General features: G+C 34.6%; 1 protein-coding gene across 1 annotated transcript; it reads right to left on the reverse strand.

Annotated features, from left to right (window-relative positions):
* Positions 1 to 6,017: 6,017 nt before the first annotated feature.
* Positions 6,018 to 15,969, reverse strand: CAP1 (cyclase associated protein 1). Its single transcript, XM_089787271.1, has 10 exons — positions 15,655 to 15,969; positions 10,280 to 10,448; positions 10,081 to 10,145; positions 8,504 to 8,813; positions 8,265 to 8,418; positions 8,040 to 8,149; positions 7,805 to 7,860; positions 7,577 to 7,633; positions 7,072 to 7,215; positions 6,018 to 6,596 (listed from the first exon to the last, which is right to left on the reverse strand). The coding sequence occupies exons 1-10, from the start codon at positions 15,949 to 15,951 to the stop codon at positions 6,510 to 6,512; spliced, it is 1,449 nt and encodes a 482-aa protein (XP_089643397.1). The 5' UTR covers positions 15,952 to 15,969; the 3' UTR covers positions 6,018 to 6,509.
* Positions 15,970 to 23,628: the final 7,659 nt, after the last annotated feature.

Here is a 23,628-nt window from a genome sequence, read left to right on the forward strand (position 1 = left end):
GGCACAGTTGGGGTTTGAGGGCACGAATGCATGAAATGGTGACACGTGGCACTGAGCCCTACAAGCGGATGGGGTGGTGAATTTTAATGAATGAGATTATGACACGTGATAGAGGTGCCATGTGGATGGTGACATCATCAATGACTAAATAGAGATAAGCTACTCAGGTACCGCCGCATGGCAAAGCCCAATCAACAAGGTTTGACCTTAAGTGAAAACTAAGGGAAAATTGCAAAGTGCCAATAAATAATTTTTTTATTCATTTCATGAGTTTGCACATGCGAGTTTTTTTTAATTAAAACTTGATTTTATCATATAGTGGCAACTTTAGCATAAAAATGAAATATTTGCAAGAATCGGGTCTGAGAACCAGTTTCCAATCTGTAATTTTAAATGGTTGTCCTGGGCGTTTCATTGAGGCCAATATAGGCTTATCATATATCGTCAGAAAGCTCTCAACGTCTACTTTCCAAATTTGGAGAGATTCATTCTAGCAAAATTATTTTGCCTCTAGATCAGTTTGGCAGGGGTTTTGACAATTTTTTGTCAACAAATTAGATATGTTATTAGAAAGGGGCTTTTCCATCATTCGGGGAGATATTTTTAGAGTTTGTTATCCAAAATAATGGATTTGATCCAATTTTTCGTTATAGAGAGAAAAGAGAGGTTTGGCTTCAACAAATGGAAGAATTCCAAGTGGACAAATGACACAATCGGTTCAGATCCGAGATTTCTTCTTCTTCTATATCTTTCTTTCTTCTTTCATTGTATAGGGTTGGTTCTAGACTCTTGGACAGGTTTCCATGGTTGTGATACCACCAAGGTTGGATGATGTTGGTTCCAAACTTTTGGACATGCTTCCATGGTTGTGATACAACCAAGGATGAATGTTGTTGTTTCCAGACTTTTGGATAAGTCTCCATAGTTGTGATACCACCATTCTTTGGCATTTTCTCTATTATGAACAACATTGTAATTTATTTGACCATTAGATAATACATTCGTTGTTGTGCATTTTCTAGTTTATTACATACTCTTAATGTGTTTCAAGGAAATGAATACAAAGTTTCTTGTTGAAAGTTTCAATCTAAATCTTGTCTCCTCTCTACGGGTTTGTGATTTGATGTGATATATGAACAAAGAGCATGTTGTCTAGTTGCAACTTGGTTTGAAGTTATATGCCAATGTGTATTTTGTTGTTGGGTCAAGGACTTGAGTAGATGCTTAATATGCATTTACAAAATTGCAGGGTTCATAGAAGGATTTGGTAAGAATGAGTTTCATTTTGAAGATTGATGATTGTTTACAAAGTGAATGGATAGATCACAGTCATAGGTGTATATTTTGACTTGTTTGACACCCAATGGATAAGGGATTGATCAGGTAGGATATTACATATTTCTTATTGTTGCATATGTGGTTATGATGATTTAAATCAATATCAAATATACATTTCCCTTTCATGTTGTAGAGCTTAAAAGAATACATGCACTTAGCTTGACAATCTCATAGGTTATGTCATTAGCTATTTCATATCTATGCCATTTGCATAAGCAATAGAAGAATTGGGGTTTCAATCTGCTTTATCTAGATTCAGATGTATGTTTTGACAATTGGTACGATATGAATGAATATGAGGTCTACCTGCTTAGGTTTTGCAGAGCTTAAAGTAGAAGGAGTTTAGCGTTATAGTTGGCCCAAATTCTATTCGTGTGCATTCATCATAAGAGTTAGTTGCCCTTAGATGCATTCTAATATAGTTATTTGGTTATTGAAAAACTGTTAAATCAAGAGCCAACAATGTCAACCTAAGGAAATGTGTCTAGATGATTTACAAGATGATGAACGTGTTCCCAAGGCACTATAGCAATTGACCTAGGCTCTCCAAAAATCTCTCAATAAATAGCTTTTGGACATGCGATTGCAATAATGATATCCTCCTGTTGCCCAAAAGAATAATTGATCTTTTTTGTTGGGGGAGGGCTTACCTTGGCCAAGCCCTAGATTGAGAAATCAAACATGAAATTAAATGAAATTTAAAGGATGAAAGGAAGCAAGACAAATGTAAATATTCACCTTGCTTGATAAAACCCTTGTCAATAAAGATTTTGTAATAACAGATGTAGGAAATCTCCACAAATGCAATGGATCTACCAAAATCACGTCATGGAACCATGGATGTAAATGTGCACCAAGGAAGAAGAAGATGAATGCCATAATGTAGGTCTCCTCCCCTGATGGCCAAAAAAATGCTAGATCATGAAGAGGAAATGCTTACAAAGTATACTTGAATCTTGAATGCTTGAAATTCCTTATAAGAAAATCTATTAGCTTGAGTGCTTAAAGTTTCTTGATATGTGTGAATTTTCATGATGATGTGAAGATGAGGTGCCTAGGCTTTCTTTCATACTAGTTTTCGAGCATGAAAACAAAACAATTCAACCAGGTCACCCAATTTTTAAATTTGAATCCCTAAGATAAAACTGGCCCCAAAAACCAGAGTCCCTAGGGAAAAGGTTGACCTAAGTCATGCTATTCCATAATAGGTTGATGAAAGAAATGAAAATGAGCTAGAGAAAGAGATGATTGAGTAGAAATGAAAAGGTCTTAAGTAATGGGTGCTTTTATTTAAAGATGGTACAATTACATCATTACAACACTTATATTTTATGTTATACAATAAAGTATACAAACCAAAGATTTCAATATTATAAGGGACAATATATCATTTCAAAAGTAAATTAATTGAAGAAACGTTTGTTCATCTTTGGCAATGAATTCTAACAAAGGTGATGTTGAGGTTATAAGGTAAATGATGCCTTACATTAAACATTGTAAAGCATCAATAGCCAAATTAAATGTTGTAGTATTAATAGTGGGTATGGAAGTAGTAGTAGTAGTAGTCATATGTGGAGTATCACTATCATAATTGATAGTGTCTACCTTTTATGTTAATATTATGAGGTGAAAAGACAAGATCTTTCAAGAATCAACATGCAAATTGGTTTTCAATTTCATTGAGCAAAATTGCTAAACCAAACTTCATCATGAAAATTAAATGTGGATTTAAATAGATCAAAAGGACGACTAGAACCATAGAGTTAGACAAGAATTAATAAAGCCGATACTATTGCATTATTATAAGAGGTTTGAAAATTGAATACTTCAAATGTACTTGAGGAACATATATTAAGATTTATCATGTAGGGTATAGTTTTGCAAACACATTATAGTGTCAATAGTGCTACTAGATACTAATATATTTATGAAGAGATTAAAGTAGGTCTAAATTGTTAGAATCACCTCCAAGCAAGCATTGATTGTTGTCTAATATATTTAACAAGACTACATGTCATAACCATGACTATGTGAGTATAATTGTTATCAAGTTCGTAGCATTTGACCCAAAACCTTGAAACTTTGAATTGGTTGAATTATTATTAGATAAATAATGTTACAACACCTTTGTGCACTGTGGCAAAACTTGCTTGAATTTTTATCTATAGTTTATATTAGATAAGTTAATAGTAGATTGCTTCTTGAAGAGGTTCTATGGCTTTCAATTGATAAACATTGAATTTGTGATTATCATGTTGCCTTTCATAGTCATTACATCCATATCATGACAAAAATGGCTTCTTCTACATTATCCATGTTTTACAAACACTGGTGTTTCCATCCTAAATTTCTATAATATAACAACCTTAAGCACATTTTCTAGCACTTGTAGAATCAAGGACATGCCTTAACTTGCATCATTTTCTTAAATTTGCAAAGAGCATGGAAAGAGTATGTTTCTTGAGTGATGTTTCTTCTATTTTTCATATATTATTAATCTACTTGAAATAGATAATGGAACAAGATTTTCTGATTTAGAATGGATATAGACAAAATTTATGAAATTTGTTGTGTCAAAGGTTCCAAGTCATTATTGTTATTTATAGCTCTAGGTCTAGGTCTTAATTTACAAAGCATAACATCTTGATCGATTTCTTTTAGTACCTCTATAGCTCTTCTCCATTGCTTATTGCACAAGTCATTATTGTTATTTATAGCTCTAGGTCTAGGTCTTAATTTACGAAGCATAACATCTTGATCGATTTCTTTTAGTACCTCTATAGCTCTTCTCCATTGCTTATTGCACTTTCCTTGATCATGATTGCAACTTTGTTAAAAATAATTCTAAAAGAGCATTTTAATATTTTTGTAGAAACTATTAATAAAATGTGCTTGAGAAAACATTTTTGTCAAATAAATAGAGGAGACACGCAACTAGATTGCACATAAGTCATAAACATTGAAACTAAAGAGTTAACATGTTATTACTAAGTTAGACCATAAGAAGGCAATCCTTTGTAGATCATAATAAGACTTCAAAGGAAGGTGTTATTCCACCTCTTATTCAGAAATCAACAATCTTGGAAACTAGGAATTTTTTCCTTGCTGCCACCGTTATGAGATTGGAAATCATGTATGGCTAGACAAATGCTTCTTTAGCTAGGCAAGATTGTTTCACAGGAAGGTTTTATTCCACTTCTTATTGAGAAATCAACATCTTTGAAAGTTGAAATTTTTTTCTTGCTGCAAGAATTATGAGATTGGAAACCATTTAAGGTTAGACAAATGCTTGGGCGTTGCTTATAAGCAACACTCAAAGCCAAATTTGCCTTGAAGGATGAATGGTTTCACTATTTGAAATTATTCCTACAATCAATACCCGTAAAGTTAAGAGGATGAAGGTGTGAGGAAGGTAGTGGATCAATTTAAAGATCGAAAGCCAGAATAACAAAAATAAACTTCTAAAAGCAAAGAGATTAATTGAAGCGGTTTCTTTCATCGAACAATGCTTGTGCGAGACTTCAACTATTTGCATTAAAGTTCTAAGAAGCAAAACCTTTGATAAGGAAAAAGCTTTTGGAATCAAGAAGCAATTATACAATTATGATATATGATAAAAATGTCTCATATTATAGAGATTAGAAATGGGGCAAAAAATGGTGAAATGGGCAGAACAATTAAATATCAAACTTACTTATATATATATATATATATATATATATATATAATGGTGAAATTGTATGTTCTGAAATAATTTCAAAAAAAAAGATTAAAAAAATTAACCTATTTTGATTTTTTGCTCATTAATCTATTCTTTCCATTTAAAAGATCTAATGGATGCATTGTTATTCTCCCTCCAACAGGAACTTAAAAAGTTATTTATAATGTTGGATATGCTGTTAATTTTGTATAGTTCAACTCAAAGGCCCACATGAATCAGCAGCCAGAGAATTTTATTTTTGCTGTGCAAACCTACTTCTCAAATCAAATCAACACCATATGAAGCCGGTATACTGCATCTTATAGTCCACTTTTTCATAATAAAGTAATTGCTCTTAAGTTTGCAATTGTGTGCCAGTTCAAAAGTTCACTTTGTGTAGACCCCATTTTTCGGTCATGAGCTTTGTGCATGTCAAATGTTTATCGACCTCATTGAACAACGTTACAGTCACCTCTACCTCCTCTGATTTCCCACGGACACCACCTCTCTGCACAATTACTGTTGTTTTCATCATTTCTAACATTTTCATAAAACTCAGTACAGGACTCGGTCACAAAACTGCACAACTAAGGATACCTATCCAAAGCAATCTGCTTTTAGGACACAACCGGATTCAAAGGTTGATTGCATACGAATTCTTCATGGTATACATTTAGCAGTAATAAGCAAGGTAACCATTGACCTATGGTAACTCCATGATTGCATCCTCAAAAAAACGTATCCCACCCCTGCAAACAAAAATCCCATAGTCTTATGTCCAAAAATTTGGTATAAAATTTTGTGATCATAGCTGTAAAACCACTCCAAAAGGCAGACTTGACTCAGTTACTTCAAAAGGTAAAACACAATTCTTGGTAATTTTGCTGCAAGCTTACAGAAGGTTTAACATGAAATTCCTTTCCAAGATATAATGTCACTTGTGCAAAAACTTGAAAGATGGTCAGGCAAAGAAATCGGATTGTAAAAATAAATACTGCATTTTAATCAAATATAAAATTCCTTTCCAAATTTACTTTTCAGGAAATAGTGTCACTTGAATAAAATCTTAAGAAAAGACCAGATCTTATGTGACGACACTCTCCTCTCACCAAAATCATCATATAATCTAAATCTGTTTTTCACTTGATAACTTCACATTCTTTTTTGCCAAGAGCATAAAGACTGAACAAACAAAATAATGATATGCAATGGTGGTCAGAAAGTCTCTTTTATTCTATATCTGAGCCACATTGTCTACAGACTTACACAAGACAACCATGAGACTAACAAAATTCCACGTTACAGCCACGTACACACAGAATACGTCTAAGTTCCAAATTTGGCAAAAGCCAACCCAGTAGAAATTGACTGCAAGCCCGCACAACACATACAGCAGAACACACAAATCCCAACATGTCGAACAGACCTTTAAACCTATTCAAACCAATATGAATCTACCCCAATTACAAAATTAACCACCAGAGTGGGATACAGCAGATGTTACAAACTGTCCATCTTTGTAAGCATGTGTGAACTGCTCGGGCAAGTTATGTTCAACCTGCAAAATCAAGTTGGAAGTGGTTTCAGACAAATAAACAATTATAAAAATTAAAACAAGCTACAGAGAGAAAATATAAACGGCACCATACTGTGGTTCACTATAATTCCATTTTAGAAGGTGAAAAAATGATTGCAGCCATTGTTATCAAGGTTAATGATAAACACAACAGGTACATGTCTAGTATCAAAAGGGTTCTGATATATATAAAGCTGAATATTGTCTTCATCTTTATCCAATTAAAATTGTATTTTCCATCGAATGTCAACACCTTATTGAACATCTTCTCTTTGACCATCTTAGTAATATTTCAATTCTAAATTATTAAAATTAGATGTGACATGTTGCTTCTTGACAACATGTGGCCTTAATGTGAACATTTTTCAATGATGATATGCATGATGAATATACCACAAACCAAACAAATTTCAAACAAATGAAGCCAGCATAAAACTTCTATGCAGCAGATACATACCAAATCTGAATCATCAGTTGCACCAGGCACTAGCACGTTAACTTCACTTGACTTGGCTGTTGTAATTGATGCTCCCATAGAACCTCTACCTAGGTATAGCTGACAGCCGGATGTATTGTCAACAGCAATAGTTGGTGCAGACCCCTAACAGAGAAAACAAACAAAATCAATATGGCCCAAGAATTGGTCTTGGCTCATTGGACCATGAAAGTCAATGCAATAAAGAAATGCAGAAGAAAATAATGTATGAGACTATAAGTCGAAAAAAAAAATGATCCGTGTCTCCATAAGGATATGTCACAATTATACTGTCTTGGAATATTTTTAGTTTAACTTTTCCTATTTTTATTTTTCTTCCTAGGTCCTTTGCTCTACCAAACACATGTATGCCCTGCAATAGGCAATAGGACTAGTGGAGACTACACTCCTGCAAGATTGGAACTCTGTATGGATTCATCAATTCTCTTGTACTTGAATTAAATTTAAAAGATTGTGAAAAAAGTACCTGGCATTGCACCTCAACACCATTGCAGTTCACTATTTCACAAGCTGAAACAACATCCTACAATTCAACAGTACAACATTATCAGGAAAGTGTTGGTTATTAGAAAATCGCATTACATATTCTTGAGAACTTTATGGCTTAATAGTTCCCACTATTGGAATTGTTGCACCTGGCAATCCAAACAAGCATTTAAGTTTATAAAGGAAAACTGGGATTTCATAGTATTACCGTAAAGACAACTCCTGTTTTTGTACATTTGTCAACGGTAATATTGTTCACTTTACCTGGAAGAACATCAGAGGAGAATAGTATGTAATTATCATTTATGCATGATAATATCACGCAATTCATGTTATATACCGCTGATTAAAAAAAACCCAGCATGTTCATGCAACTTCGCATTACTTCCATTTCAAGTCTTGACACACAACTAGACATATAAAAAACATGAGAATATAGTTACCTTTAACTTGCAAAACAGAATCTTTGCAGCCAAATATGTATACTGATTGTTTTGGATCGCAATCATCAATTTGCAGGTTCTTCTGACCAATGTGATTCTCAACAACCCATCTAGAAGAAAATATAGACAGTTTACTAATGGGTAATTATTTGTTTTTCCACCAGTCTTTCAAAGAATACCAAATTTCATTCTTATTTAAATTGGTTGTAGTGGTGAAAACCTTACTTGCGACCCATCTGTAGCTCTAACTTGGGAGGCCCAGTCTTAGAAAATACAGAACCCCTAGCAGCACTTTTATCTTTTCCAGATGCTGCAGCAACAACTCCTGATCTATCAATGCGATTTTTTGTCTTCATGTCAGCTGTAACCTTTCTTAGACCTGAAAGACAAACAAACCTGTTTAGTATTGGCAACCTGAAATGTGACATCTGTTTCTATCCTTATAACCAGCCATATGAAACTACCTGCAGTTACAGATTCTCCTGCATTTATCTCCTGAAATATTGCATTCATTCCTTCTTTTGGGCTTTCTGAAACTTCTATAGGCCCAAACGCTGGTGATGGTGGGGGTGGAGGTGGATTCCGAGCTGCTGATTTTGCAGTAACTGTTGGTGTGCCACCTTGTTGAGGAATATCAACACCAGATGGATTCCAAACTGGCCCTGTAGGATAATATTTTTTGACATAATCCCTAAGGCCTGGCACATAAAGCTCCTTCATAGCCTTTGCCCAATCAACATGAGTGCTATCCTTGTTTCTGAATTCCACAAGAACCTGCATGTCCAGGATGCCTGAATATCAATGCATACGACAGCCTAATTATGACATCAAAATATTTATATACAAGGATTGGCTTTGCTGTATGCTAAGATTGATCACATTTTGTTTTGGATGCGCAAAGGAGACTTTACTAATGTAGGTCGAAAGGGGTGTGAGTCAGCCCTCCCTAAGTTAGATATTAATATGCACTTACTAGAGGAAGAAGAAAAATTGACAGATCCATAGAGACTAATAGATCTTGTCATGAGCATAGTTTATTATGATCTTTGCTAATGATTATGAAAAGAAGGATCTTCTAAAGAAGCCCATATTCTTTAGAGATGAGAGCCTATGAGGAAATGTCATAAGGAAATTGGTTACAAGAGTATAAAGGAAATGTCATCAAAGCCTCAGTAAGCTATCGACATAAAATTCGTTTCAAATGTTAAAGAGATTTCATGGGCAAGTACAATTATTCTAGTGAAGTGACTCTGGCAAAATAAGCAACCAATGACGCATGGATCGGCATGATTCTTCAGCTGAACAACCACTCTCAAGAAGTGTTACCTTTAAGGGAGTAGGATCTGAATAGATTCAGATCATTGATTATGAGTGCACTGCTTTTAAATGCACTCAGAACTTGCCATTAGCATGGTCATTTTGCAATGGAATGCCCCTTCAGAATAAATGAAAACTCAAGCTACAAGACCAAATGCTCAAAGCGAGAATGATGGATGCTCAAATTCAAAAAACATAGATTAAAAAATAGAACAAGTCCCCAAACAAGGGAATGTCACCAGCTTAAAAACTACAAACCCAAGCTACAATTCCAAATGCTGAGAACAAGGATGATGGATATAAGATGTTAAAAATGTGCATTCAAAAAAAGAATAAGAGAATTTAACAAAATAGGTCATCTACGAAAGATAAATATGGATCAAAGAAAATAACCTTGTGAGAGGATGGGGTGAGGAATAATGATGATTGGGTATGCCTTTGAGGACAATTTGGAAAACTTATTAGATCTATTGATGCATGTAGGAGGTTTAACCAAGGAGATGATTCATAGTAATTAAGAAATCAAAAAGTTCAAACCATGAAAAAATAGAGATTTAATCCAAAAAGCCAGAAACCTATTTTCTCAGCTCCCAACATGAAGTGCAAACCTGCCCTCTGAATGTGACCAAGAAAAAGCATATAAATGACTTTATTTAAAATCTTGCTTCTCCCACTCATATATCCACAGGCAAGAGCAGTGACCCATATGTAGCATAGTACATACCTTGTTGTTATAAAACTCTGCAGTTTGCCAACTCTCTTCAATATGAGCAGCAGGAAGGCTTAATCCTAAAAATAACAACATACAAGCATCCACATCTTGTCAGATTCCACAACTCTAAGTAAGTTCAAAAAGCCATGCTTTGATATGTCCGACGCCCTTATAAGAAAAATCCTCATGCAATGTCATAAGGTGAACTCACCACAGTCTTTCCCACTATAGGCAATCCATACAAATGCTGTCAAGCTCTCTGCAACAGTCTTTAAGTGATTGAAAGATTCAGTCCGCCTTCCTTCTGTTAAAGAATTTGCCTTCGTAATTGTTGCGTTTAGGGGACTTATCATTTTTGTCAAGCCTTCAAGATCTGGTTGCTGTGACAACAAAAATAAACAGAGTTCCTGAGATTTGTATGCTAGGTCCAAATGCATGTTGCTTGAACAAATACGTAAGAAAATCAAACCTCCATAAAAATCTCCGAAGAAATCACATCAAACTGCATTATACCTCCACATGCTAAATTCTACTATTTTGGTTGCACAATTTAATGTTTTCTGTCTTCTCAATACAAGTTTTGGGATCCCAGAAATATTCATTCAAAACATGGCACTGGACCAAACATCCAAAGTTGATGCAGAAGCATTCCAGGAAAGATAAAACTATCCTACATGTTGAAGAGGTCTTGCTTGTACATAAAATGATGGCATAAATCCTCTGTTTAGCTGTTCAATTAAGTCTGTTCATTAAATAGATAGGCAACAAAGAAAGCATTTTAATGGATTAATTGATTTAATAAATTTAAGTTATATTAGATGGTATAAAGCTTGGGAGCTATTTGATCAACTTAGATCAATGGGCCTTCAGGTCTCAAAGGTTATGGAAGGGATCAGGAGTCAAGATGACCCCAAGGATAGACAAAACCTGTAGATGTTAAAGCGGTCCCATGACAGATGAAGATTTTCTAGCTTTTAAAAAACGTCAAACTTTCTGACCCTTGAACACCAAAGAGCAGGCAGGCAGCAAACAAGATCCAATGGCTTAAAGAGCTTTTTGCAGCCTTTACTGCTGATTAACAAGTACAAACAGTTTGAGGCCCTAAACTAAAGAGCAATTGATTTAATTTGGATCCACAGAAGATAGACACTTTTGAGAAACAAATGTGACAGAATTTAATAACGATAATAAATGTAACCACTGCCTTGGGTCTTTGAATCAATGGTTGGAAATGCTTGAGGTTAGAACATGCGAGATAAGACTTGTAGCAAATTTCAAACCTACAGATTTGGGGGAGGTTTTAAAGTATGGGCATTTAGCTGGCATGAAAGGACTTAAGTACTATCAATCAGAGTGAGATTTACTGTCATCCAAGTAGATTACAGCGTAAAGGACTTATTCAGAATAAATCAACACAATTGGATCTAAATCAATTATCTTGCATGATGTTTGACAAACATAATCATCTTGGAGCAATTGTTTAGCCTTTGTTTTGGCAGGATCTAGACAGTTCCATCTCTAAGTGGATTGGAAAAATAAGCTTTTCATAATTTTGTGGCAGGCTCCGCATACAGCCCTCTTCAGGCACAAAATAATTTGTAGGTTGTTGATCAATGACAGTTTAAAAAGCCACGTGTCTTTAAGAGAATATTATCTTTTAAAAATCCTCCTAATAATGAATCTTTATAACCATCAGAATCTCAGATGTCTTATGTCCACAGGTGGGATGAAACCAATGCACCAAAAGCCATTGAAAATGAAACAAAGAGGTTACATGTAAGGGGGATTCACTACTGTTCAAAGTTGTTTCTCAAGTGAACATTAAAAATTTAAAACATGTCCATGTAATGTTCAGAACATGATAGATTTCTTCTTGTGATAGCTAAAGGTGAATCATATTATCTTCTTTATTTGTCTTCTTTTCCTCTTCTGATGGACAAGGAACACATAAAAACAATAAATCGGTCCAGATGTAAGATTACGATTTTTGGACTAGTTTTCAAAATCTATTCTATGTTATGAGTAAATTGTACTCTTGGAGCCAATTTTGAAGGTTTTAAAAGCAGGAATGCAGCTTGCAAAAAACAATGCCAAAATATCCATAGATCAGGAAAGGAGGTAAGGGGTCTATATTAAGCAGAAGTAATCAGTTTCCTGAGAATCAATGAAGAATGATAAAGCTACCTTTACTAACATTTGAAATTTTCATGAAGAATGCCAGAAGTAACAGACAAGCCAGACTAATATAAATTTTGAGCATAATCTTGTATTAAAGAAAAAGCAAAAACAAAAAATAAAGTACCGAGGCACTTGAAAAGGTAATTAAACTATGACAGCATGAGATCTTAGCCTCAATAGTGCTAATCTTCTGCAATTGTGTCCAACATTCTCAACCACTTGCCAAAGTATAATGCCAATGTCCACTAATGTTTCTGTAGCTTCATTATTAACTCCAAGTATGTTTTTCAAGGTTCTATAATGGTGTCATGTTAGCCACACAGCACGTTTTTATCTTCAACTGGGGGCATGCTGTGCTTCTTAAGAGTAATAGCAATAGAGCCCACCAAGTTGAATATAGTTTTCATAAAATGAAACAGCATCTCAAAGACGGATTTGGTATTTACTAATAAGATATATATTTTCACCTTGCACATATGATACAACTACAAAGTTCAAAAGAACCCTATTGCAAAAGAAAATTATGAGGTTCTGTAATAGTGTCTTGTTAGCCAGACAGCATGTTTTTCTCTTCAACTGGAGGCATGCTGTGCTTCTTAAGAGTTAATATCAATAGAGCCCACCAAGTTGAATATTGTTTCATAAAATGACACAGCATCTCAATCAAAAACAGACTTGGTATTTAATGATAAGAAATATACTTTCACCTTGCATATATGATACAACTACAAACAAGATAATTTTAGAAAAGCACCAAGACTTACAGTTTGATAAATGGCTTACTTCAAGAAAGAAGACACTAGAATTTTGGATTAAAAAATTGGCAGATAAAATGTCAATGCAAGGGATTATGGCAAGCTCTTTACTTTATAAACTGTGATCAACCATTCAGCTATACACCCACAACATTGTGGTGCATACCTGTTCTGATTTTTGGAAGCAATTTTCTAAACTATTGCTAACGGAGATTGTTGTTTTGTTAGTGTGACCCAAAAATGGAAGAAAAACTGAATACATTTTTTTCATAGTAAAACCTAAAAATATTCAGTTTCTAAAAAAGAAACGACATCACCTTTTGACACCTAAAAAATAAAAAATTGGTGGAAAGGGGGAACTGACAGACCCCATGTGAGAGGAAATACATTATACAAGAAAAAGAAAGATATTAAAGAAGTATGAAATAAGGGAAGATGCATAAGAGATCTAAGTTTAAAAGAAATAATAATACAGATGCAATAAGGGAAAAACTAAATAGTCCCGAGTTCTAAAGAAAAATCTAATAATCTAGAATCTTTGATAGTTTTCATTTTTATCTGACTTAAGTATGTCTGAGAGCACACAAAATTCCTATGTTAACTGGAGTTTCAGGGATGAAGCTAGCAGGGGATGGCAGGACAGGTTTCTGGTATGGCAATTTATTTTAGCTATTTTATAGTAAATAAATCTTATAACCTATCTAGCTAAGAGTCCAAGACTACGGATATTCAACATTGCAAGATTTTAAGATTGTATCTTATTAAGAGATGAATAGGAAATGTCGGGAAGACAAAGAGATTTGGGGCAGGAAAGACAGCTCCAGAGAACATAGGTTTGGGCTAGGAAACACCACCTAGCACAAATTTCTTCTGTAAAACTAAATTGCCATGAAGCATCTTTATATTAATCAGAACCAAAAGCTAGAAAAACATTAAAAGAGAGCAAAAAAAGAAATTAGATCAACATACACAAATGTTAAACATAGGTTAAAGTAATGTGGAAGTAAAGTAAGCTTGGGACAAAGAAGAGGAGCATGACATGTCTCAAATTAGTTGTGAAAGAAGAAGTAGAAACATGAAACATATTGCCTACATGGGAAGAAGTACCAAACCGGCTAGCTGAAAGAGTACAATTCATCATGGATCATCTTCCAATTGTGATTCTTCAGGGTGATTCTTTACAGCATTGAATTAAAGTGGATTCAATCCTAAAATTTTATTTGTGCGAATTGAATACCTATAATCCCGACCCCAAATCCAAATCCCATTGGGTCATTATATTGACAAGTCGCAAATCAGACAAGAAACTAAGATACAAATATGGATATTTCCTGAAATAGACCAGGGATCTAACCAAATACCACTGGAATTTCTGATTCATCCATTTTATATGATTGAAACTACAGAGAGCATTGAATTTTTATGCTAGTTTCGCATCCAATGAAGCCATTTGTTTGTTTGCATTGGAAGAAGTGCAACAGTGGCAATGGGCCTGGGTTTGATCAAAAATTGAGGATTCATAATTTCTATAGAGCTAGTAGTCACATGAAAGTAATTATATTAAGTTAAATAGAATGCGAAACAAAACAAAAATGTGGATTGATCGCAGAACGGGAGAATATGGATCTGATCAAGTCCTGCTCAAACCACCAGTCCCAATTCAGTCCTTACAGTGCAAAATTAGGCTTGCTTGGTTTTTCTGTAAAGGTCAGTATTCAATAAGTTCGCATCTACCAGTCACGGCTTAGAATCTCATGAAGTCACTCTTCACTATGTCATTCCGTATAATGGATAGTACAGGATGGATTGAATTTAATCGATAGCATTTATAATTTCCAATCGCAATTTAAAATCCAATTGCAGCGTTTTCCCCTTAGAACAAAGAGAGCGAAATGCACTTGGGCCTGACCCGGAGACTTATGGCTTAAAAATGTCTACTTGCAGTCACAGTTCATATTTCACCGAGTCATAACACGACAGTCGAAACTTACAACCCAAAATAAAAATCGGGAATCATCTTAAAAAGGAAGTGATGGGTATAACCAAATCATACTAAACTTGCTATCCCCCTTTCATCTATTTTTACAGAACGGAGTGATATTATTAATAATAGAGAAAAATTCGGTAGATCTGATGAAATCTTAGGATAATTGATGTCAGAATTCCAGAGAATCAGTTCAAATTGAAGCGACTGGTAACGATGCTAAACCCAGCATCGGTAATCCCGAACATACAATTCTAATATAGCAATATTTCAATCTCCACGGACAAGTAAACTAGAATCCGAACAAAATGTGGGTGAATCGCAAAAAACAGTATTCAAAATGGCATCCGTCATTCACCTATCTTATACAAGGAGTGATATACTCTTTAACAGCAAGAAATCAAATGATCTTTGATCCGATTAAATCTTGAGACACTTAACCTCGTGATTGCTGGAGGATGAATTAATTCAAACGCAGTCCTCATAAAGGATCTCTGGCCGGGTTGGATTCAATTTAAGAATCTCGAGTCTGGTTTGATTCAATTTTCTGTAAGTATTTGAGGACTGAATATACAAGTCTATTAGTTTCGATACAAGAGGCTCTGTTTTAAACCCAAAAACAATGGATGCAAGAGCTTCAAAGTACATTTATTAGCATAAATTCCATACCTTGCATTGCTTGATTTTGAGGAGGAAGCCCCTATGAACAGTAAATGCTTCCTTGAGGACAAGGGTGGCTTCCAAAACTTGCCCTCCAATCTTTTCTGCTGCATTCAGAATTTTCCCAAGTGATTTCTCTACTAACTGATCATATTCAGAAATGCTTGGATCATCAACTGAGGGTAATAATGTCGGTGCTGCTTCCCTTTTGCTGATAGATGGAGTGGATGAATCCAGACCAAGCCTAGATTCAAGGGCTTCAAGCTTAGAAACTGCTGCTTCCAATCTACCCACTAGTGTCTCCATGCTTTCTGCCACAAATCTAATCCTTCACAATGTTTCCTTCTGATTTTATAGTCCTCTCTTTCGGATTTGTATTTTTTCAAACAGATTAAAGAATTTGAAAAAATAACCCCTGCTTTTGTTTTTAAATCCTTCTGACAAAGTGAAAATGTTCTACACCAAAGTGACCTCTTTAAGCCGACGGTAACAGTAATTGGACCCCCTTTCACTTTAATGGGATTAATAATCATAGAGTTTTATACCTATCACATGGGCACAATTTTCTTGACTTCCAAATTTAGTTACACCATTGAAATTATCATTCCTCCGATTTTGCCCAGCCAACATTAGGGCAACTTTCTCAAAACCAAACTAGTTATCTTGGTCTTCAAGTCTGTTTCTATCTCAAAATCAAACTAGTTATCTTAGTCTTCAAGTCTGGTGCTATTGATGTTGAATCATTCATTTATTTTATCTATATTTCTTGATTTTTTCAGCAAAAAAATTAATTTTTTTTTTTTGGCTTTTCTTATGCACAAATGTGTTCTACTTTCGCCTCTTTAATCTCTTTTTAAAGAATTACATAAATAAAACTTGAGATATCTTTATTAAAAACACTTTCTTATTTTTAAGAAGGATTCTTTTAAACATTTCTTATTTTTATTTTTATTTTTTTATAGAGGGGTAAATCCTTTGATTCTAATTTGAATCTTGATGATAAAGATAAGATCACAACTTAACCATCACAATATACTATTATTGACTTCCTTTAACTTTATGTACTTATAATAGTTTTATTTATTCATTACACACTTAAAAAGAAATGAAAAAAAATGATATTATAGAAATATAAATAATAAGTATATTAATCTTAGGAAGAAATTATCTAAATTGTGTTAAGAGATGTATTTCTAGACATTTATTTACCTCTTTTTATTTATGCTTGAGGTTTATTCATGATGGTATATTCCCAAAATGATGCTTGTAGATTTGTAGGAAGGAAATTCGTTAATTATTCAATACTAGAATATGTTTTCGCAACACTACTCATAGCTCTTAAAAACAAACATACTTATTTGAAATTAGGAAGTTCCGAGAGAAACCTTGATTTTTATGGCATTAGTGATTTCTAAATGATTTATATTTAAGGAATTGCATATAATTTCCCATGATTTCATCCACTTGACCAACTTAATCCTAGGAATCATATTATAATGTGTATATGTAATGATTTTAGGAATTCTTGAATGAAACATCTCATGATTCATTGTGTATACTTAAAGAATATCACTTATAAAGATATGAAATTGAGATCACCTTAATTTGAAAGGATAAAAGATATTTCATATATGCTTGTATAGATTACTATAAAAGTGTGTGCATTTGTGTTTGTGTTTATTAAAAAAATTATAAGTGTTTATAGATTATTTATCAATGAAATCATCATTAAGGTGCAAACTGAATGTGAAAAGAAAATTTAAATGGGATAAGGTAAATAGGATCATTTATGTTTAGTACTGAACTCTAAACAATAAAACTTTCAACTTTAAAACATTGCATGCTTGAACATATAGAAGTAACATATAAAGAAAATGCATCCACATAAACACTTGACACTAGATATGATTACCCAGATCCCTCCAATGAGAAGGTAAAACTAGGCTGCGGATGACACCTAGAATTCTTCACTACTGTAGCAATAAAATTCACCTATTAAGGTTACATATTTTGACCATTCTCATGATTTTCCCTGTTAAAAGCTTACAAAGGATTGTTAGATCCTACCCTGTTAAAGGATTTTAACACCCTATCAAAAGTGTGCCTGGCTAAAGGACTTTAGAACACTCACTTGGAATGTCACCCTATTAAAGGATTTCACTATGACTGTTAAGTCAACCTTGATACAAGGATTTCATCCTACTGATATAGTTGTTAGAAAGTATAGTAGAATGTTTGATCTGATACACTTACAATCTTGTATTGCTGATTTTAGATCTCAATTAAATTCATCTCGATCCTCTCGAATCTAATATGAAAATGTCGTAACCTTGATCCTTTGTTCTGCTAACTGATTTTGTAATGTTGTCCTTTTTCTAAGTCACCTCAATTGTATGTTGATCAATTCACCCCTTTCACTACTATGATCACCTTTTTCGCATGCATTCTCTAATGCTCTCTCATACACATTGTGAATTATGGGGCTTTATCTTCCTTTTAAAAAGACTTTGATGGCTTAGGGTTAGGTATGAATCTACGATTGAGATTTATCCAACTTTCCTACTCAAACTCCTCCATTTTTCTAATTGGTTGCATGTAGATCACATAGGGAATCCAAATAGATTTGATCTTATCTCTAAGCTTCGAGATCTATCCATGAGTTGGCATGCAAACAGTTTACATAATTTTTTGTGCCTTCACAAACTCTTATGTCAATTCTGTGTTGCTTGGCACTTGTTAAATACTGATGCTCGACACTAGCTAAAATTTTGTTTGGCTCAGCACCTAAACTTGCTTGGCATCTATTGTTCACTCAGCACTTTAAACTTGCCTAGCACTTGAGTATCTCGGCACTTACCATATTTTTGACTTGGCACCTGTTGCAACTCAGCACTTGTATATATTATATTTGGCATATATTGCTAGCTCAACATGAACTTAGCAAATAGCTTAAGTGTGTTGACACTCAATTGTCAAAACCATTTTGAGATCAACAATCTCCCCCTTTGACATGAGTGTCAAAAACACTTAACTATACATGATGAGTCTATCTCCCTTAAGTATAATACAATTACAGTTTGGTATATACACAAAACTTTAAAATTGTTCAAAATTTTGTGAAGGACTATATACCTCAAAATTTTGTGTCTCCCCCTAAGTTGATGTGCCTTTTTTCTGTATCCAAAATTTTACTCCTTTGAGTGAATTTTCCTTATGTTGATACTCTTTGTTTGATATGCCCTATTTTCTTCTTTTTTGACTCTTTCACATGTCTCCCCTTGCAAATTGTCTCCCCCTTTCTACCTCAAAATTTTGTGTCTCCCCGTTTCTCTTATCTCCCTTTTATTTATCTCCCCCTTTTTGACACTTATGTCAAAGGGTCTATATGTTGTATTTAGCTAGAAAGTTCTTATTAACTTCCATGACAATCTTCAAAGTAGCATCCCATTTTTGTATAGCAACTTCTAGGGATTTAGTTTATATTGTTCTCTCTGCTACAAGGTGAACTAAGCCATCTAATGTTGAAAGATTATGATCTTTCTTTAACACTATCTCACCATAGGCTAGTTCCTTCTGTAGTATCTCCATGTGTGGAGTAAGGGCGGTACTAGCTTGGCTCTAGTATTAGCCTCTTATACTATGAGTATAGTTATTTCCTTCTGTGTGTGTAGCATGGTATTGAAGTGCTTTTCATTCTGAGCTGGATCTTGTGGCAATTACATGCCTAATACTTTTAGATTTCTCTCCAGGCTCAGTAACCTCTGGCTGGTCTATTGTGTGAAGAGTGTGGGGTCACACAATTTAGTGTACAGTGAGAATACATTCTCAAGTACCTTCTTCACTTTTTCAATTTTATTTGCCTGCTCTACTTGAGATAGTGTTATCTCACTAGATATCTTCTCATTGACCCTTGCTTGAAAATTATTTTTGGACCATTTGATAAGTTTAACATTAGCATCATGGTCCTCATTTGTCATCTGCTCAACAATATCTGACAATTGTTATAAAATGTTCTTTTCTTCATCAAGTGGTTGCAAACTGGAGGCGTCTAAGAAGATGTCCTTAATCTTATGTAGTGCTTGCTTTTGTTTATACTCATTTTTGAGTATCTCCTGCTTCTTTTTCTTTTCCAATGCCTCTTGCATGATATTAATCTATTCAAGTGTAATGTTTTCATAGTCATATTTTGGAATGACTATTTCCTCATCTAATGTAGGGTCTCCATAATGAAGTACCCTTGCAACTCTTGTGGAGATTGAACCTAATTTTGAAATTTGGAGTGGTATAACATCAATGCTCAACTTCTGAAGCATTCTTGTAGGAGTCCCAGTAGTTGGTAGATTTACCAATGTTTGAATTGCTTCTTGCTCCTTTTCCTTTGGAATCTCCTTCTCCTCTTGTGATCCTCCTTGATCAATTATAACTATTGATGGTGCACCTTGAATTTGTGTAGTAGGAACAAATACTTTTACCTGTCCAGTCTATTCTTTTGTAGGCTCCTTGGCAATTATAGCAACTTTAACTATCGTATCAACCTTAGCTTATGTATATATTGATGCTTGCTCTTGAGGTTGTCCACTAGTAGCTATAGGGATGATAGAGGATGTTTCTTGCGTAGCCACCTTGTCCATAGTTAGGTTAGCTACTGCTTTCTACAACTCATTTATACTAAATAATATTGGATTGTTGCACAACTTTGCCTGTAAAGTTGATTGGTCAAGGATCTTCTTTAGATCCTCTGTAGTGAGCGGGTTGATGTTCTGAACTATGCTGTTAGGAACATCCTTCACTTTGATTGTCTTTATAGGTGTTTTTTTGTCATGTAGAGGACTTGGTGGTGGCAATTGTGTGTCTGACACACTCTGATCTATTTGTTGCTCCTCAGCAGTTGTCGTATCATCTTCTTTTTGTGTTCCCTCCTCCATTGTGTTATCACCTTTTTCTTTCTCAATTTCCTCTTCTTTATCATTCTCCTCCTCTTCTTTATTATTTCTTCCCTCAAAGAGATCTTCTTCTTCTTCCTTGATAGTAGTTAGCCCATATATCAATTTCCACATTTGAGTGGGCTTCTTGACAACATCTTCAATCTTATTTTGAAGAATGTTAAAGGCCCTATACTTAGGTGCAAATTTTCTACCATGTTTTTTGTTAGCTTTTGTTATTTGGCTTTTTGATAAATCTGGCATCACTTGTGCCAATGTGGATTCCTTTATTTCTTTCTCCATGTTTAGGCAATAATGCCATTTATTTTCAATAATGGTATATAAATCCTTAGGCATAGTAGTGTCAAATTCAAGTGGGGTGTTCTTGAATTTTTCCATCATGACATACACTGACTCCTCAATCTTATTCTGATCCTCTCTATTCAATTTATTGAATTCAAAAAATTTCAAACCAGTCAAGTCTGCATTATCCCTAATATTTTCACAAATGTTATCAATATTGGACTTGGGTGCATGACTTGCCACTTTAAATTGGATGTTGTCATCTGACTCAGTCCTTTCTTCACCAGAGTCAGGTTGTGCAACATACTTTCTTCTTAATTTCTTCTTTGTTGGACCTTGTTGCTTAGTAGCCTTCTTCTTTTCTTGCTCCTTAGCCTTTTGAGTTGTGGCCCTTGTGTTGGCTCTTGTAGCTGGTGCAGTAGGCTTTGTAGGGCTTGGTTTCACAACTTTCTTACCCTTTGGCTAAGCAGTAGGTTGTATCTTTACCTTTCTCTTCTTGGGCTCTGATTTAGTTGGTGCTTCCTTGGCTTGTTCTTCCTCGACACCTTCTTCTTCTTCAACATCTTCTTCCATGCCTTGTGTCAAGGCAAGTGATTCATAGCCCTAATCTTCTTCTTCTTCTTTATCTTCGTCATCTTCTTCTTCCTTAGCAATTCCCTCTCCAAATTTGGCCTTGAGTTTCTTGACCAACTTGTCTTTCTTTTTCAGTGTTGATGTTGTTTTCAACTCCATTTCTACTTTTGATTTCACAACATAATAAGTACCAAAAGGTTTTGTTGCTTTGTCAGTTTCCTCTTCTAGCAATGTTGTGATTGTTGTTGATGCTTCATCAATGTTTATTTCATATCCTAGTGGCCTTAGCCATCTAACTCTTGGCTCTACTGCTTGAATACAGGTGTAATCAATATCAACTAGAAAGAAAATATCATTGATGTGTTGCTCTACTAGGGAAACTGAAATTCTCAATCTTTGCTTCATGGACTTCTTAAACTCCTCAAAATAGCTAGTCATTATGGTTTCAAAATTGGCTCCCATCTATTCTATGTACTCATTAATTTGTACAGCTATAGACCTATTGATCTTCCATCTTATCTTTCCAAATGAGGGAAATTCATTCTAAACATAAAAGAATATACATATTAAAATTGAACCAAACTTACATTGAGCTCCTTTTGATCTTCTTATAGCTCCTAGGTTCTCCATGATTTGTTGCAACTGATGCTCTGCTAGATCATATGTATGATCTTGCTTCACAATTTTGTACCCAACATCAACTGCAATGCATGGGACACTATTCAGTCAGCTTGACTAATAGAATTTGTGAGATATGACCCTCACAACAAATTCTAGAAGTGGATCTTTGATTGTATCAATGGTCATGCCCCTTTTGTTCCAGTTTGCCCTTGTGTTCTTCTTAATGGCTTCTTTTGAGTCACTCCTTAGGGTCTTTGGCCGATCTAGGGTTGGATATCCTGTAACCCTATGCACAATTCTCTTTGAAAATTTAATAGACCCTCCTTCCAGCCATAAGCATCCATTGTGAATCCTCCTCAAAACTATTCTAATCCATTCTATTTTAAAGATTGTAGGGAAATCTAGGGCACATATTAGTCCCTTTTTCTCAACAATGTTGAATTCCTTTTTCAACACTCCATTTTCGCATAGTTTGTCATAAGCCTGGCAAATTTCCATGTCACCAATCCCTCCAACCTTACAATTGTAACATTTCCTAACATCCTGGACCATTACGACCTTGGGTGGAATGATTGACAATGCCCATGTTGGGTTGTTCTTGTATGCAACTTTGGGAATTGGCCTAAAATCTAGTTGCTTGACCTCATTACTAACTATTGGGTGGTCATTTTGCATGAGGCCAATGATAGGAATCCTTCACACAATTCCTCTCTTGAAAAGCTAATATTTTGGATCAACTCCAAGGTTCCGTATTTGTCTTGCAACTTACCAAAATCCACTCAGTTGAAGATAAATGTGATTGTTCATCAGGAGGCCTTTGTTGGTTCTATTTTGATCTCATAATGAAGTAAAATCTATTCGTTGTCTTAAAATAACACACAAAAGAACAATGTTTTTGTATTTTCTATTTTTCAATGAATGCAATCTAATAATGCAACTAAAATGAGTTCCTATTCTAACAAGGGGTTAGCAAAGAAAATAATGAAACTGAAAGAAAATAACATGAAATTGAAGACCTAACAGACATAAGCTACAAAAAATAGCACACTGCGAGTTAAGCTTTCAAATAAATTGGTAGGAAACCAATGAAAACAGGAGCAGCGCTTCCTAGATTCCATTGATGCAATCATCAGTGAGAAAATTTAACAATCATATGATATTTCACCTTTCGACAAATTGTAAGGCCACAAAAAGTGCATTCATGCAAGATGAAAAGCTATGTAGACAAAATTTGATGATCTCTTCTCAAGCTAGATACGTTCACTGAGCCTTGTTCTACCACTATAACTCACTATGGAGGAGTCACCAAGCCCTGTTCTACCACTGTAACTCATGGTGGAGATGGAGGACTAAGATCAAGACCTTGTGTATCTAGCGGCATTTGCATCTAGTCTTCTTGTTGAGGTTCACCTATAGGGGTGTCCCTAATCTTATCCCCAATCAACTCTGTACGTATGGGCATGAAATCAAAATCTGACATTGAGAAAACATCATTGCCCTCTTCACTTTTCTCATCCACCCACTGATATACTTCATCTTCTGAAGAAGAGAGTTCTAAGGGTTC

This window comes from Cupressus sempervirens, chromosome 6, assembly GCF_028749045.1.
Source record: "Cupressus sempervirens isolate cs-2001-9-10 chromosome 6, ASM2874904v1, whole genome shotgun sequence".
NCBI lineage: Eukaryota > Viridiplantae > Streptophyta > Pinopsida > Cupressales > Cupressaceae > Cupressus > Cupressus sempervirens.